This window comes from Gobio gobio, assembly GCF_949357685.1.
Source record: "Gobio gobio genome assembly, chromosome: 5".
Taxonomy (NCBI): domain Eukaryota; kingdom Metazoa; phylum Chordata; class Actinopteri; order Cypriniformes; family Gobionidae; genus Gobio; species Gobio gobio.
Window position 1 is genome coordinate 14,467,815 of NC_137101.1, and position 17,452 is coordinate 14,485,266.

General features: G+C 36.0%; 1 protein-coding gene across 1 annotated transcript in view; it reads right to left on the reverse strand.

The window, feature by feature from the left end:
* Positions 1–13,937, reverse strand: part of arhgef39 (Rho guanine nucleotide exchange factor (GEF) 39) — a 63,075-nt gene extending 49,138 nt beyond the window's left edge. Inside the window, exons 1-3 of the mRNA XM_079816660.1 lie at positions 13,869–13,937; positions 9,147–9,311; positions 8,238–8,332 (exon numbers count right to left, since the gene is read on the reverse strand). Coding sequence (XP_079672786.1) covers positions 8,238–8,332; positions 9,147–9,296 — 245 coding nt within the window. The 5' untranslated portion in view covers positions 9,297–9,311; positions 13,869–13,937. The remainder of the gene's footprint in view (positions 1–8,237; positions 8,333–9,146; positions 9,312–13,868) is intronic.
* Positions 13,938–17,452: the final 3,515 nt, after the last annotated feature.

Genomic DNA, 17,452 nt, shown 5'->3' on the forward strand with positions numbered 1-17,452 from the left:
ATTATATTTATATATTATTAAAACAAATAATTAAAAGATGAATCTAATTATTTCACCTGTCAAGTGCATATAAAAACATGCTTTAAACATTGTCACATGAACAATTAAGTCCTGTTAACTCAATAAAAAAATAACAACGTTACCCTACCCTGCAGTCTTGCCATCGCACTCCAAACGCAATGATAACCCTGATACTGTTTTGGAAATCAAGGCACTTCTTGTCACAAATAATGAGGGGGGTTAGTTCAGAGGCAGACGTATTTGCGAAAGGAAGTGTTTTTAGTCAGATTTGTGTGGTGTCATCCAAGGGCCCCTCCCTGTGGCTGACATACTTATTTGAGACAAGGGTGCTGGGGCTAGCGCCCAAGGGCAAGCGTGCAGTGCTTTGTAGCAGGAACGCACCCATTGCGAAACCAGGAACAAAACAAGGTGTTCAAGAGGAATGGAAGAGTTGGTGCTCTGGCTGTCAGGCACATTAGGGTGACATGGGTATAATTCAAGGGTGAGGGTGTTGACACTTGTGAGGGAGCTTATTATCCAAACTAGGCAAGGTAGATATCACACATACATACCGCTTAGACCAAACAGAAATACAGGTGCGGATACACGCACACACTCTCCCTAATGATGTTCCCTGAGACTTTACGTTTTTTACATGCTGGAAGAAGGAGCATTTTGCGGTTGAAGTTGATTTAAATAGATTTTAATGAAGTTGCAAGCCAAGGTAGCCTCTGTTCATAATCAGGAGATGCCAAAGCAGCCGAGAGAGTTCTAACGAGGGCAAAGGGCGGGAAAAATAGTGTTTCCTTTTTCCTCCTCACAGCCAGAGGCTATTATGATAAATATGAAATTATGACTTACAATTTTTATGCTCTTTTTTAGGGCAATTAAATTCTCTAGCCGTCAGGAAGATGACAAAGATAACATTAGCATTCTTCCTGCGTCACGTTAATCTACATTAATGCTTAGCGGTTGCGACATCTGGGTCGGGCACGGACTCCAACCAAACAATGGGGGCCTATGTGGCTTCATTTGTGGGAAGCGAGAACCGAGGAATACTAATTATCATCAATGAATAGTTAGCAGCAACACAAACGCTCGTAAAAACACAAATACGTACAGGACCCGAAAGCTTGTTCAGTTTGTCGGGAGACCCCCTCCTTCCCTCGATAGTGACTTCCTTCATTTCGGATACCATTTGATCTATTTCCACACCACATTTACTGTCATTAAGAAACCCCCAAGATGCACTTGTTCAGAATATTTATCTCTCAAATTATTTTGATTCGGTGCTACTTAAGTGACAGCTCTTTCAAGTTGGTGATCACTGTTACGGTGCATTCTGGGATAATTGGGTTGTTCCCACTATTGCCTTATTCCCCTCATCAGATAAACAGGCATAATTCTGATGAATGGCAGCAGCATGACAATATATTCAAGTTGTGTTTGTTTGTTTGTTTGTTTGTTTGCTTGCTTGTTCAGCAGCGTTTAATGAATCCAGAATGTATTCAAGTTTTTACCGACCCAAGAGTATCATATAATGTACAAAGAATGAACTTCAAACCAACCGCATCCTGTTCTTTTATACTTAAATAAAGCTGACAGACATTTTTATATTTCTTAAGATGTCATTGTATTAACGTCGCCTTTGATGCAGTTTTGAAAGTTTTTATGAAAACTGGGTTGCATTGTCCTCAGGTTACATAATTACTCAAAAAAAAAAAAATAAATAAATAAATAAATATATATATATATATATATATATATATATATATATATATATATATATATATATATATATATATATATATATATATATATATATATATATATATATATATAATACAATTATTTGAAACGTAAAATAAAAATGCATAAAAATGAAAAAAAAAAAAAAAACATTATAAAATGTATTTAAATCCCACTCATGTCATTCCAAACCAGTATTTTTGCTATTTAGTGCAAAAGGAGAAGTTTTGAAAAATGTTCAGGCTGCTCTTTTCCAATACAATGGAAGTGGTAGGGCTCGACAGTGCGACCATTTCACTCGCATTTGTGTGCGAACTGTAAAACGTATTTTGGAGCACGTGTTCGAAAAAAAAAAACCTGCGGATCAGTTTTCTTAAATGTAATATCATAACAAGAATCTTAAAAGGTCCTGTTCTTCGTGATCCCATTTTTCAAACTTTAGTTAGTGTGTAATGTTGCTGTTAGAGCATTTATAATACCTGTAAAATTATAAAGCTCAAAGTTCAATGCCAAGCGAGATATTTTATTTAACAGAAGTTCCCTTTCAAAGCCTACAGCGAACGGCCGGTTAGGACTACATCCTGGTATTTCCTGCTTTAATTACGTCAGTAGAGCAGTATGTCGACTAACCTCCGCCCACAAGAACACAGAAAAAGGGGGCGTGGTCTTGTTGCTCCCGCGTGGAGAATAGGAAGTGTTGCGTTCGGTTGCGTTCGTATAGTTTGTTTGTCGCCATGTCGTCGAGACGCTGTTATTTTCATCCCGGAGTCAAATCACCTTTGTTTGGCTTTCCCAGGGACGCTGTACTTAGAGATCATTGAGCGCATGCATCCCTGTTATGGTGAGAGGCGTGACCTTTCCGGTAACGTGCGCTCTGCGTGCCCTAAGCTGCTGTCGAATCACAACACGGGAACCGCTGGCACAATCAGAACTCGTTACGTATTTCTGAAGGAGGGACTTCATAGAACAGGGAAATCTTTCAAGCCGTTTTGAGGACAGTGAAAACAGCGGTATACAGATAAGTAAATTGTGTGAAAAATACTGTGTTTTTTTACACGCGAAACATGAACACATGTTATATTGCACACTGTAAACACAATCAAAGCTTCAAAAAAACACGAAAAACGGGACCTTTAAATGATCATTTAAGGCATCTTACATTTTGGGGATGAAAAAACATAAATCGCGATACTGCCAATAATGTCATTATTAAACTTCAAAAGGCTATGATTTAATTAAATAAATGCGCGGGCCTGTAGATCGCACAACTGCGCCACGTTCAGGATTTGAAACGTGAAGCGCTGTTGTGTGTTCTACAGGTTTGCGCAACAGTGCTTCAGGCAGCTTGAGATCAGTTCGCAATCAATGAATAGCGCACATTTATGCGATTGATTATGATCTAATGCGGATCAATTATGACATTGTTTACTTTACGGTGTCTATATTGTAATATGTTGCATACGATTGTAAGAACGCATACTTTATCGCCCTCATCTGAATTTGAATGAGCAGCTGGATTAATAAAGCGAAGACATTTCAAAATAAGAGTCCCGGTGTATTTCGTGCTTGTTCATTAAATGTTTTTTTTTTTAAATATATAAAAAAAATGTCCACCCCGATTATTATTTGGTTACACAAACTGTGTGTAATTTAATTTAATTTCCATTTAATTTAAAGTAAACTATTGTAGCTTCTGTCTGGGATGCCCTGTCACAGGAAGAAAAGACTAAGAACATTATTTAACGCATATTATTAAATATAAAGATTTTATAAGTATCAGTGTTATTATAGTTAACAAAAACTAAAACCATAAAAACCTCTTTACTCGAAATAAATAAATGTTAACTGACATAAAAGTTTTCTTATTTTCATTTATTTGAAATTAACCTGCTATTTAGTTCCATTATGATGTACCAAACGAAAACAAAAATGATTTTTTTTTTAAACGCACAAAAAAAAAATATGACAAAACAACAGAATTACTAAAACTTTTAACTAAAATTAAAATGAAAGCTGAATTAAATTGAATTCAAAATATTAACAAAAACTATATAGTATCTCAATGATACTAAAATACCACCAGTAAATAGGTTACAGCGTGTTTTATATATATATATATATGCAGAAATAGTTAGTTGCACCCCTAAAGTTTCTAAATGCCCTCCTAAATTTTTCAACTTAGGAGCACAGGTGCCCTCTGGGGAAAAAAAGCAAGCGTCAAGCCCTGAGTGGATGGTGGTACAACAGGTTTGTGAGGAACAGGCCAAAAGTTGTTATTTATTATACCATTGACTTTCACTGTAAAAGAGTAGCTTGAACAGCATGCTAAATATCTCCTTTTCCATTCCACAGAATAAAGAAAGTCAAACAAGTTTTGAAAGACATGAAGGTGAGTAAACAATGACAGAACTGTAATTTTTGTCTGAACTATTTCTTTAAAAGAAAAATCTACAATGGTTTATAAAATTCATACTATAAAGTGTATATTGTGCATGACAAAAAAAACAAACAATCTACGGCTCACCTTGTCCTGGTTCTCTGTTTTTCAGTTACAACTAGTCCGAGATAAAATAAAGCGATGATTTCAGCTAAAGATTCAAATAACCTTCAGCAGCCAGCGCAGATATCAACATGCATCTGAAGAAGCTTCCTGATAACGATGTGGTTTTGGAGTACGCGAGCACTTTATTCGTTTTAATCAGTCAGCCACTGCTGTCTGTTCACAGATCTAAATTGAGAGACTGCCATTACGCTTCACCCGGCACTTCAATAACCGATTCTAATGATGATATATGGTAACCAAGCACCGATTTATCCAATACATTGGGCTCTAAAATTCAGCCCTCCATCTTCATTCAGCCACTGTTTGTAGAGAGGCCCGTCAATCAGGCATTGATGGGAGCCTCGGGGACCCACGGTGATTCATTATTCAGACAATTTTATGATTCTCGATCAACAGGGCCTGGGTGAAGCCCTCAAAGGCAGTCAGTAGTTCCCCTTCCAGTCATTTGGTAATTCGAAATATGTACACAACGAAACCACGTGGCAGTAACACTCGCGAGAACTTCGGCCAATTCGAGGCTAATGAAATATCCTTCACTATGTTCCTCCTGTTGGGAAACATCTCTCCGAGCTTGTCAGGTAAATTCTCAGAGATTGATCAGGTTGTTAAACATATCAAACACGGTTCACCTGCTCTAAGGAGCGATGATCTCTCCAATGCAGGCATTAATAAAAGAATGGAAGCTTGTTCGCTCGCAGGCTATTGGACATTAGGAGAGGGCTTCTGCTTTTGCTTGTTGCTTTCAGATGTGGTACATCAAAACACAAAACGCTTCACGAGAGCTCTGTGCCATAGATAGCCTCGGATAAAATTAACAAGAACAGGCTTCTTGACACCTGTGAGTTAATTTGTTGTTAGTCTGCCCAGCCCGCATGGGAAGATCAATGCCGACTGCTCTTCGGGCCAGTTTTTCTGATGTATTATTTCATCTTCTGCGTTTCCAGCAGAAGCAGGCTTTTCATTTGCTCAAGCTGTCATAAAGGCCCCTCAAGCAGAGTGTATGCGGAAGGGTCACAGCTGGGCTTCACAACTTACCATGACCACTTTACCACGGGTGAAATATAAAGACGCTATTATAGTCATCATCAAATAAAGTTGACGATGTACTTTCTTAAAATTGACAATCTTGCTGTTATTTCAGACTATACATCTACTACTTGGAAATGACTTTTCAGTGGATGTCACAAATATCAAAAATCTTCACGACCCCTGCCCATGTCAAATGTACTGGTACTCCAGTTTGAAATTATATTAAAACTTATTTTTAAATTACGTATTTGTATTCATGCTTTGCAAGCGCTAACGCCACTTACAAGTTCTCACCTGGTTTGGCCACAGGACCCATATTTTCCCATGGTAATTAAGCCACAATCCAAATTTATAGGAATTTAAACCTAGCAAATGTATTTGTTGTTAGTCTGCCCAGCCCGCATGGGAAGATCAATGCCGACTGCTCTTTTTTATGCGAGTGTGCACACCAACGCGCAAAACGGAACGCCTCAGGTTCTTTTTTTTATTTTGACGCGGCGCGTTAAAAACTGTCCGACCAATGAGATCGGCGCTTTTGTTCACGTGCCTGGAGCTGCTGAAGTGACAGTAAAACACGACTTGGTGGCGCTCAAGCACAAAACGGTCTTGCCGAGCACGCATTGATACGACGAAGACGTAGTAAGTAGACTAAGAAGAAGATGAACAGCTAATGCTGCTTGCCAGTTGGCAAAAAGTGTGTGAATGGTTTTGGCCATAGACATAATATGTCTTATGGGTTTTGGCAAGCACGTAAATACTGTCTCTCTTCTTCTTCTGTGTGACAAGCGAGTGTCAGAAGCCTTTTGGGTTGTGACCCACCAGTTGAGAAATACTAATTTAAATTATTATAGTATTTAAGTATTTAATAGTGTGAATTTGCTTTTATTTTTAATATTTCAGATTTCATTTAAATTTTTAGTTACAATTTTAGTAATTTTCTCACATGCTTTTGTAATTTTTATTCGTTTTTTTTAAATACTCCCATTCGGTTTTAATGTTTAATGTTATTTCACTTTAGTAATTACAGTTTTAGTTTACATTAACAACTCACAGTCAAATGCATTTCTTGATATTCATGTTGGTTTGTCCTAGAGAACGTAAACGATTCGGGCAAAAAAGGATTTGTATCAAAATTTTAGATCTAAACGCAGTCCAACAGACCTGCCGTTGTCTGTGTTGTTAATATTAATCCATGAATATTAGGGTGGCCATTTCCATAACACCAAAAAGGAGGACACTTTGCAGCATTTAGTGAAGCAAGAATAATTGCATAGGACTCTGGTGTACTCGCAACTACAATACAATTTTGTCCATCATATCGATGGTATCATGATACAGTGATTCTGAAATACCCTACTCTATTCATTGCCAGAACATTTGATCTACGATATATCTTGAAGTAGGCCTATGTGTAAGAGGCAAAAAAATGTTTGCTCACAGTATTTGCATTTATTCAAGACAAGATGATGTCTGTTTCAAAAACTGACCACTGAGATGAACCTGTCTTGCAAAGTGCACAGTGCCTGAACACATAACATTTCTGGACTTCTGGAAATAAAATAAATACATAAATAAACAAACAATCTGGCAAAGTGCCAAATCCATTGAAAGCGTCTCTAATGCTTTTTGATATAAATTCGTGATCTTTTGTCCATTCCGGATTACAAGAGGTCTGACGTTTCAGCATGTTAACATGATATGACGTAGCCAGCATGTCGTGGAGGCTTGTTTACGTTTTTAACCAATGATATATCAGATATTTATTTGACACCGCTTTCAGCTAATCATTTGTTTGACCAGAGATTTTACGGCATTAGACACGATGCTGCTGCTTCCCAATAAAGATTCTGGAGCAGGGTTTTTTTAGCAACTTTTCAGCGCAAGACAAATGAGACAAATGAGTCTCCAGCTTGAGGCTGCGCCGGACAGGGGGCTTAAAATCCGGACTGTCCGGCCAAAATCTGGACGTATGGCCACCCTAATGAATATTGATCCCAAAAAATTTAATAATTTTGAAAACGGTTCCTAATAATTTCTTGGCTATTATTGTTTAATTACTTAAAAACCTAAAGGCTACAAAATATTTTAATTTAATTTGTTAATATTAAATTATATCAATAATATATCATTTAATATTATTTTGACTTAATTTAAAAGCATTTTTTTGGTATCGAAAAAGGTTATGGGTTTGATCCTAAAATACAGACAACCGCCTTGAACTACTTTGAATAAAAGCCTTTGTCAAGAGCATAAGTAAAAAAAAAAGTTCATTAAAACTATTGAAATGTTGCTATTGTGACAACCCTATTACCCTCTAACCCATCCACTACTCAAGTTCTGAAGAGATTGCAAAATCAAAATGGGTTGCGAATGGTGTTTCATGTTGACTTTAAATCTTGTATCGAGCAGCCTGATGTCTATTACTGGCGAATCTGCTACAGTAGTGTTGAAGTCAGGTGGAAAGACTGTGAGAGTCAGTAATGAACGCATGATAATGGATGCTTTCATTAAAAATGCATGTTTAAAACATCAGCGCCTGCAAAAGCTTATTTTTATCAACGCATAAGGCTTGGAAGACACAAACGGCGGCCATTACGAACAGGCAGCCGTCACCGATGATGGCAACCATGGCGGGATAACGTGAAATACACTGGAGAAAGTGCAGCTGTAAGCCTAAATCCAGCATCCGCATCGATTCGCAATCCAATTAAAGAGAATAACATAAGATAAGGCACACCAGGCAATCTCCAAGTTCTCAAACTTGATTCTTCTGTTAGACCCCAATTAATACTCCCCTACCCTCTCGTCCTTTTTAAACGGTATCAAAGCCAGCCACCCTCAGCCGGCTCTCTCCCCTGAGCGCGAATATTCGCTTAATTATTTAAAGGATACTTACTGGTTTATTAAATGAATGGATTTAATTGAACTGAAGATGCTTTCTCTAATGTCCTGCCTGAGGGTTCCTTTGGCCTTCAAGATCTCCACAAAGTACTGGAGAAAAGAAAGAGACAGGAGGGAGAGAAAATTAAATTTTCAGACGCCACTCGTACATGACTCTTCATCTTACCGAGAGTGTCACCTCTCGTTGCATACCCTTGAGACAAAGCGAGAACAAATCTGGGGAGAGCCAAGCATTTTGCAGCAATGACATCTCAATTACCTCCAACGGCTTAATATGAGCCGCATATCTAACACAACTTCGCTAGGGGCGGGAGTCGACGTGAAGGAGAATGTGCGGTTTCTCAAAATAAGTTTTGATGCTCGACCGTTTAATTAGAATGCAGCATTAGAAAACAATGAGACGGATGTTCCAGTTCAGTATGTTAGCTTTTCAAATTCAAACGACAATTATTATGTTATACACAACCTGAGTGAGACTCAAGTGTATATTTGTGGTTACACACAATATAATCTACATAATACACACAGAAAAAGCTTTGAGATCTCAACAATCTTAAAGGTAAAACCAATTAGCCGCAAAATAAAAGCCTTGAACGGGTTATAAACCATGAATTTCAAAAGAATAGCCCTGCGATGGTGTCAAGGACCACTCGATTAATAGAAAACCTTGTGCTGTAGAAACTGTGAATAAAGCTCTTCAAGATAATTAGAATTTCAGATTTGTATTAATTAGGATATTCTAATGTTCAACACATTGCAACAAACACATTACTCGGTTTCTGCTCTCCAGGATGACCAAATCCAACCCTGACAAGTGTTTCTCCATCAGTGTATTGCTCGATAAAAGATAGACTATTTCAGCCCATGGGCGTGTGTGTAATGTTGGGCCTGTAGAGAGACTAACCGTGACGACTAGATCCAGCTGTTCACAGTATCTTTGTTCGCTCTGGACTAGCTCACGGGTTGTGCGGCTCCTCTTTCTCTCCCAGCGGTCCCGCTGCTCCTGTATGTTGCGGCTCCCCATGGGGGCGAACGGACTCGGAGCAAAACTCATGATCAGTGTTACTACCTGTAAAACAGAAAATCCCTATTAAATGAAAGGTATAAATAATTGGCATTTATCATCAGCTTAAATCCATAACCATCCATCAATCAATAAACATACATACATACATACATATATATATATATATATTACACACACACACACACACACACACACACACACACACACACACATATATACAGTATACACCGATCAGGCACAACATTATGACAGGTGAAGTGAATAACACTGATTATCTCTTCATCATGGCACCTGTTAGTGGGTGGGATATATTAGGCAGCAAGTGAACATTTTGTCCTCAAAGTTGATGTGCAAGAATGGGAAAAATAGACAAGTGTAAGGATTTGAGTGAGTTTGACAAGGGCCAAATTGTGATGGCAAGGCGTGATTTTCAGAGCATCTCCAAGACTGCAGCTTGTGTGGGGTGTTCCGGGTCTGAAGTGGTCAGTATCTATTAAAAGTGGTCCAAGGAAGGAACAGCGGTGAACCGGCAACAGGGTCATGGGCAGCCAAGGCTCATTGATGCATGTGGGGAACGAAGGCTGGCCCGTTTGGTCCAATCAAACAGAAGAGTTACTGTGGCTCAAATTGCTCAAGAAATGCTGGTTCTGATAGAAATATGTCAGAATACACAGTGCATCACAGTTTGTTGCATATGGGGCTGCATAGCCGCAGACCAGTCAGGGTGCCCATGCTGACCCCTGCCTACCGACGAAAGCGCCAACAGTGGGCATGTGAGCATCAGAACTGGACCACGGAGCAATGGAAGAAGGTGGCCTGGTCTGAAGAATCACGTTTTCTTTTACATCGAGTGGATGGCCAGGTGTGTGTGTATACTTACCTGGGGAACACATGGCACCAGGATGCACTTTGGGAAGAAGGCAAGCCGGCGGAGGCAGTGTGATGCTTTGGAAATGTGTATAAAGTAGATATAAGTGATGTGACAATGATACACTTAGCTCACGAGACCATGCACAATATTTTAATATTATGGGAAAAAAATGTCTGTTATTTGACTGAAAAAAAAAAAAATTATTTTATTAAATTATTTCAGCCTTTTATGTTTAATTGAGTTTGCTTATGTAAGTATTTTTATTAATTAATAACTTGATAAATAATATAAAATTAATATAAAATATAGAGGATATATATTTTTGTTATATAATGATATCATTAATTAAATGCACAGAAAATTAATATTTAAATAAAAATAAAATGACAAAAAGTTCAAATATATATATTATTATTTTTAATTAATAATTTGATCAAATAAAATGATTTTAGTTTTATTATATTTTTATATAATTTACATAATTCTATACAGTACTTACTGACAAATCAATCAATTAAAATAAAATAATTGTATATTTTAAATATATTTTTTACAAATGATTGCAGCCACATATCTTTTGCTGAGCTCATTAATCAAAGATCAATTATTTATAAAGCACTTTTTTCATATTTAGGCAATTTCATTATATGATTAGGGCATTGAAAATCCATATTTTGACATTTGTAAATTACAGTCAATAATGCGGTAAAATAACCAAGCGAATGCCATTGGCTGCATAGACCAAGTATGAGGGATGACCAGCGATTGTGTCCCCTGTGAATACTTAATGACAAACAAACAACATATGCAGAGGGTAAGCCACCAATTAAGGGAAGCCAAGCCTACATGCATCCTCAACAACACTGAACAACACACACTCTTGATCTATGACTTAGTATGTGCTGGCTCTCTCTCTCTCTCTCTCAGCTAAGTAAAGTCTCTCCATCATGGCTCCCTCCCCCAGCCGGTGGTGTTGTCCCTCGACTCCGGGGTGTCCTCTCTGCACTGCCTCATTAGTGTCAGCTCTAATGGAGCGTCAGGGCCAGAAAGAGGAACGAGACCAACACTTTAACAGCAATTAACCCTTGTTCCCTCCCGAGGGAGGCTGGCGTCAGCCCTTCTATAACACACTGTAAACAAGGCAGCCCGATCAACCCGATCAACCCGAAAAGACTGAGAGGGCACACGGGCCGATGTGGTGCATACGAGGTGGGAGAGCTCATCCCATCTGCCTTTGTGGTGCAGCCGGTCCCCTTGTTTGTACAAAACCTCCATAAAAACGCAGTAAACGTGAAACGCATCCCCTGAAGTTACGCGTGCCCCATGCAGCCTCTGCTCAGTGCTGCATCTGAAGCCGTGGTCCATTTTTGCCAGCAACTTACTGTAAATTGCATCACTCTCGACACTCAAATAAGCAGTCAATTTCGAGAAATATTGCAGCATTTTAGGCCCAGTGAAGCCAATTAAAAGGCAGCTGAGGAGGACTGGGGTCAGGAGTACCTAGTTAAATAGACTAAATATGGAGCAACCTGCAGGGTTTGTTTGCATAACTCAGCGCTTATATTCAACAAGACCACTTTATTTTGTTCAGGGTAAGATTCTATGCTTACATATGGAGAATTACACAGACAAACTCTTGTTTTCTTAACACGCTTGTATCTAAATATAAAAGGTGTTGGGTAACACCTGTAAATGAAGCAGTGCTACATCATCAGCACAGGCAAGTCTACAGATCTGCCTCCCAGCAGAGCCACATGGATGAGGGGTGGAGCTGGAGCGCGTCCAAACATTCCCACTCAATTGTATTGCTCTGATGGATATGATAAGATCTAGGGTGAGCATGATTTCACCAAGTGCAACATGTTCCTGAATCGCCGTCTTTGCCGATCCTGGAACAACATTCTAATCCTCCAATCAGATTTAAGGGACAAGTTTACAGTTAATGTCAAGTTAAGGCTTACAACAAGGGTTAGGTGCTTCTACATCAGTGTTATTCACCTATCCTTGCCCTCTGATTTTAGGGATAAGTAGGGAAGGGATAAGGTTAGGGCTAAATTTTCGGATGGGAATGTTGTTCCAGGATCAACACTTGGGAAAATGACAATGACCTAAGATTTAGACTAGTGAAAGACGCTTGCGGTAATTTGAAATAACCCTGATCCACTCTCCAGACATTTGGTTCTGGTGAATAGGGTAACTTTTCTATGTACAGTAAATACAAAAAAAAACACTACTAATATGATTATATACTAATATACTAAAAATAAAATATATTTTTATTTACATAAAAGTTACTTAAAACAATGACTTCTCTCTTTTAAATACCATCAAATGTATTTTATTATTAATTCATTATTAATTTTTATTTATTACAATTAGGCTATTCAAGTAGGCCAACAAATGTCTCCAATAAGATCCTCAGCAAGCAAACGGATGTTATCATGGAGGCTTGAAGCAAGTTTTACTCTACAAACAGCTACAACCAGCTGATTAAATATTTCAAAGCTGCGCAAATGTATAAACATTTAAATTCCCTATAGATATTTCATGACTTTTGCATGACTTCTTATGATTTTACTCATTTCCATGATATTCGCAGGTCCAGGACGTTTACTTTAAACTGATATTTGTGGAGGGAGGGGGTATCACTGTGGGATCCCTGAATATTGGTTCAGTTTGACCTCAACAAAAAGGCACCAAGCTGGATTTGTTTTCATTGTGTTTTTGTCACAGCAACGTTTGATAGGCTATCTGTGGTCTCTGAGACTACAAATACAATTAATGAAACATATTTGAATGAATTATGATGTGCCTTATTGAGAAGTTTTGTTTACAATCAGCTTGCAAACAATTAGCTAATAAAATGACCAGAAAAATTTAGGTGACACTTTACAATAAGGTTACATTTGTTAACATGAACTAACAATGAAAAATATTTCTAAAGCATTTATTATTAATCTTAGTTAATGTTAATTTAAACATGTACTACTAATACATTATTAGAATCAAAGGTTGTAGCTGTTAATATTATTCAATGGACATGAGCTAACATAAACTAACAATGAACAGTTGTATTTTACTAACATTAACAAACATTAATAAATACTGTAACAAATGTATTGCTCATTGTCAGTTAATGTTTTTTTAATGCATTAACTAATGTTAACTAATAAAAGTTTATTGTAGGCTAAAGTGTTACCGAATTAAGTATATACAAACAAACATACTTTAGATTTAAAGGTCTCAGAGTTCCTAAACAGAACCCGAGGGTTAAATAAACAAGTAGGTTAACTTGTTTTTAGATGATTAACAATGAAATTCCTGTTGACACTATGAATAGTAAAACTCTTCATGTTATGAGTCTAGTGTGCTGTTTAATCTGTTTGTTAAAAAAAGGTTTTCGACTTTGGATAACCATTTCGAAAACAGATGTTCAAATTGTAACCAAGTCACCACTTTGAACGCATTATAAAGGCAGTCTACGAACGCATGGGGTTTAGACACAATATTGCAATATATGAAATAAATATATAAACTACTCAAAAAAAATAAACACTTGTTAGCATGGCTGAAATGTAGAAGTGCACTTCTGTTTCCAAGTGTCTTTGAGGTTGAAAGTAACGTTATACTGTAAAATATATGACTTCACAATAAAGTGACCATTCGAAGGAAATATGTAACGTTTATACAACGATATAAGGTTACATAAACATAAAAACATTGCATACCTGATGTTGTTCTTGCTTTTCAAATTGAATACAGGCGCTCTTTCTTACGCTCTCAGAAGTTCCGGGTTTTTCTGCGCTCTGATTGGTGCTCCCAAAACATCGAAACTGAGCCGTCCCCCGTGACGTCATCAATACATTTAGGAGCTACAGCACTAGGGGTCGTTTGTCAATAGGAAAAATAAATAAATATTTTGCTTGTTTGCCCCCCTTTACTAATACAGATTTGTTTTTGTTTATTCTTCTCGTTGTTGTTGTATCTTTTATTTTTGTTTGACTTGCTAATTTGTTTGAGAATATGTGATATCTGTCCTGTGAAGCATTCCTGTTGTATGCTGAAATTAGTGATTTGAATAATTTGTTTCAATAAAAAACACAAACCAAAAAGCCCCAGCGGAAAGGTATGAATACAGAATTATATATTTTTTAAAAGCTAGGGGTCATTTCACGAAAAGGACGTCTTCTGTATCCGATGTGTCATAAGAATATATCAGTGAATGAAAAAACCCAATTTATTTAAACGTGGAAAAGCTGTAAAAACAAACAAACAAATAATAAATAATTTTTTTTCTTTCTCCGAGATTATTTTCTATTATGTCTATAAATGTGTGAGTGTGTGCGTGTGTGTTAATAAATAATATAGCCTAATACATTTACAACTATAACACGTCTTATTTCTCAGAGACAATGTTATATATACAACAGGTTTTATATATATATATATATATATATATATATATATATATATATATATATATATATATATATATATATATATATATATATATATATATATATATATATATATATATATATATATATATATATACAGTATATATATATATATATATACAGTATATATATATATATATATATATATATATATATATATATATATATATATATATATATATATATATATATATATATACAGTATATATATATATATATATATATATATATATATATATATATATATACAGTATATATATATATATATATATATATATATATATATATATATATATATATATATATATATATATATATATATACAGTATATATATATATATATATATATATATATATATATATATATATATATATATATATATATATATATATATATATATATATATATATATATATATATATATATATATATATATATATATATATATATGTATATATACACAGTATATATATATATATATATATATATATATATATATATCAATTATTATTATTATTATTTTTTATGACACACGCACATAAATACATACATATTCACTTACTAATACAGAAACAATATTTTTTATATATAATTTTATTGGTAGGATTGTCACTATAGGGAACAATCAACCCTGTGCCAGCTTCAACTTTTCTAAAAAAAACACTTTGTAATGTCATTCTTTGTCTGTCAGTTCTTTAACTTGCTTTTATAAAAAGAAAAAGGCACCCAATTTTATAGAATGACCCTGAAAACTCGTATTATTATTGACTGACCCCAGGCATGTTTCAAGATTAAAGCTTTTGTGAGTGGATAGATGATTCAAGACGAGTTCTTTTTGTTTGTTTATGATCATTAAGAACAAGAAGAAGTACACATGAGACAAGTACTTATATAATTACGATGCCAAACAGACTCAGTCAAACCTCAAACTTATACGCCTTCAGAAGTGTCTGAGGCATGTTAGGTGAATCCAACAGCTTCAAAGCTTGAAAAAATACTAAGTTTATCTTCTAAATAAGACGAAGCATTAATTTTACATTTAACTTGTGCATCCTAGGAGTTAAGAAAGGGAGTTTAGTCTATACTCCTGATGATTCATCTTAGGAAATGAAGGGAGGAGAAAACACATCTCAGCAAATTTTTGCTAATTATACAAGAGTGTTGGCAAGATGAAAGTGATGCCCCGTGATCAGGCTTGGCACAGTAATAGCCCCTAACTCCTCATAGACAGCCCCTCTAATATAAGGAAATCCATTAGGACCGGCGAGTTGTAAAGTGCAAGCATCAACTTCTCAAACTACTGTATGTGCTTCTCCTTTCTCTTCCCACAAACAAAAAGCTTGCAGCCCGACACCAGCGAGAACACTGACATCTAGTGTTGCCTGTGTGGCTATCTGAAGGTATCCAGCCTCTGACCAACATGACAGATTGTGCAGCAGCCTACTGTAAAATATGTGACCAATATCCTCTTGCATTAAGAACAAATAAAGAATTGAGATATAAAGCGTAATTTGGGCATTACAATTTAGATTTAGAGTTGTTGTGTATTGCACAAAAGGGATTTTTAATCATTTAGGAATCATGTCGAAAAAATAATTATGGGAAAGGGTCAAAAGTAATTGATTATTTGGATGTAACATCCCATCGTGAATGATTAAAAATGCATTTTTCTGTAATACACAACAACTTAAAATTGTCTGATTTTAATGCGCAAATTATGATTGTATACCATCTCAATCATGGGCAATTACTTTTGTCTCTTTCCCATAATTCTATATGTCTGTCTTGTTAATATTTTATTTATGTCAAGAGCAATGTTTGGTTCCCCGAAGATTAGTTTTTTGCTTATAAAAATAATACCTAAAAAGAACGTTCCATACATGTTATGATTTGGTTTCCAAAGAAGACGATTAAATATTATTGTTTTGAAGTAAAAAGATACATTTAGCATGCTTCAGAGGGTTAAAGGGATAGTTCACCACAAAATGAATAATCTGTCATGATTTAAGGCTAAATATCGTTCAAAATATAAAAGAATAGCAGAGTTTACACCACAACTATAACAGTAATGGCACAGAGAAATGTTATCGTTGGAATAACTTTCAGAATGATTTGTTCCAGCTGATGCACGATAAAAACACTGACAGCCAATCAGAATCCATCCTGCTTTAAAGGAGTAGTTCACTTCAGTATTAAAATGTCCTTATAATTTACTCATCCCCACGTCATCCAAGATGTTCATGTCTTTCTTTCTTCGGTTGAAAAGAAATGAAGGTTTTTGAGGAAAACATTCCAGGATTTTTCTCCATATAGTGGACTTCAATGGGGTACAGCGGGTTGAAGGTCCAAGTTTCAATGCAGCTTCAAAGGGCTCGACACGATCCCACCCGAGGAATAAGAGTCTTGTTGAAGCAATGTAAATATACATATACTTTTTAAAGGACAACTCCGGTGAAAAATGAACCTAGGGGTAATTAACACATGGTTACCAAGTAGATCGTTCTCTGGGATGCGTTTTCATGTTGAATGAGATGACTGTTTTCCAAGATGGCTACTGTCTGTATACGCGTAATGTACTGTCTTAATAAAGTATCTTCTTATTAAACTGTTTGTACACTTACAAAGTTCTCAATGCTTCGGTTTGCACGTAGGGACCCTCATTATGCTACCGTGTTAGCGTGAGGCTATTTTGAGCCTTGTTAGTGGTATTAACTAGCGATTTACTTTTACTTATTCTATGCCCCATAGACTAGCGTTATAAGCGAATCTGTTTTTAGAGATAAAACTCTTTACATTTTCATGAAAACGCATCCCAGAGAACGATCTACTCAGTAACCATGTGTTAATTACCCCT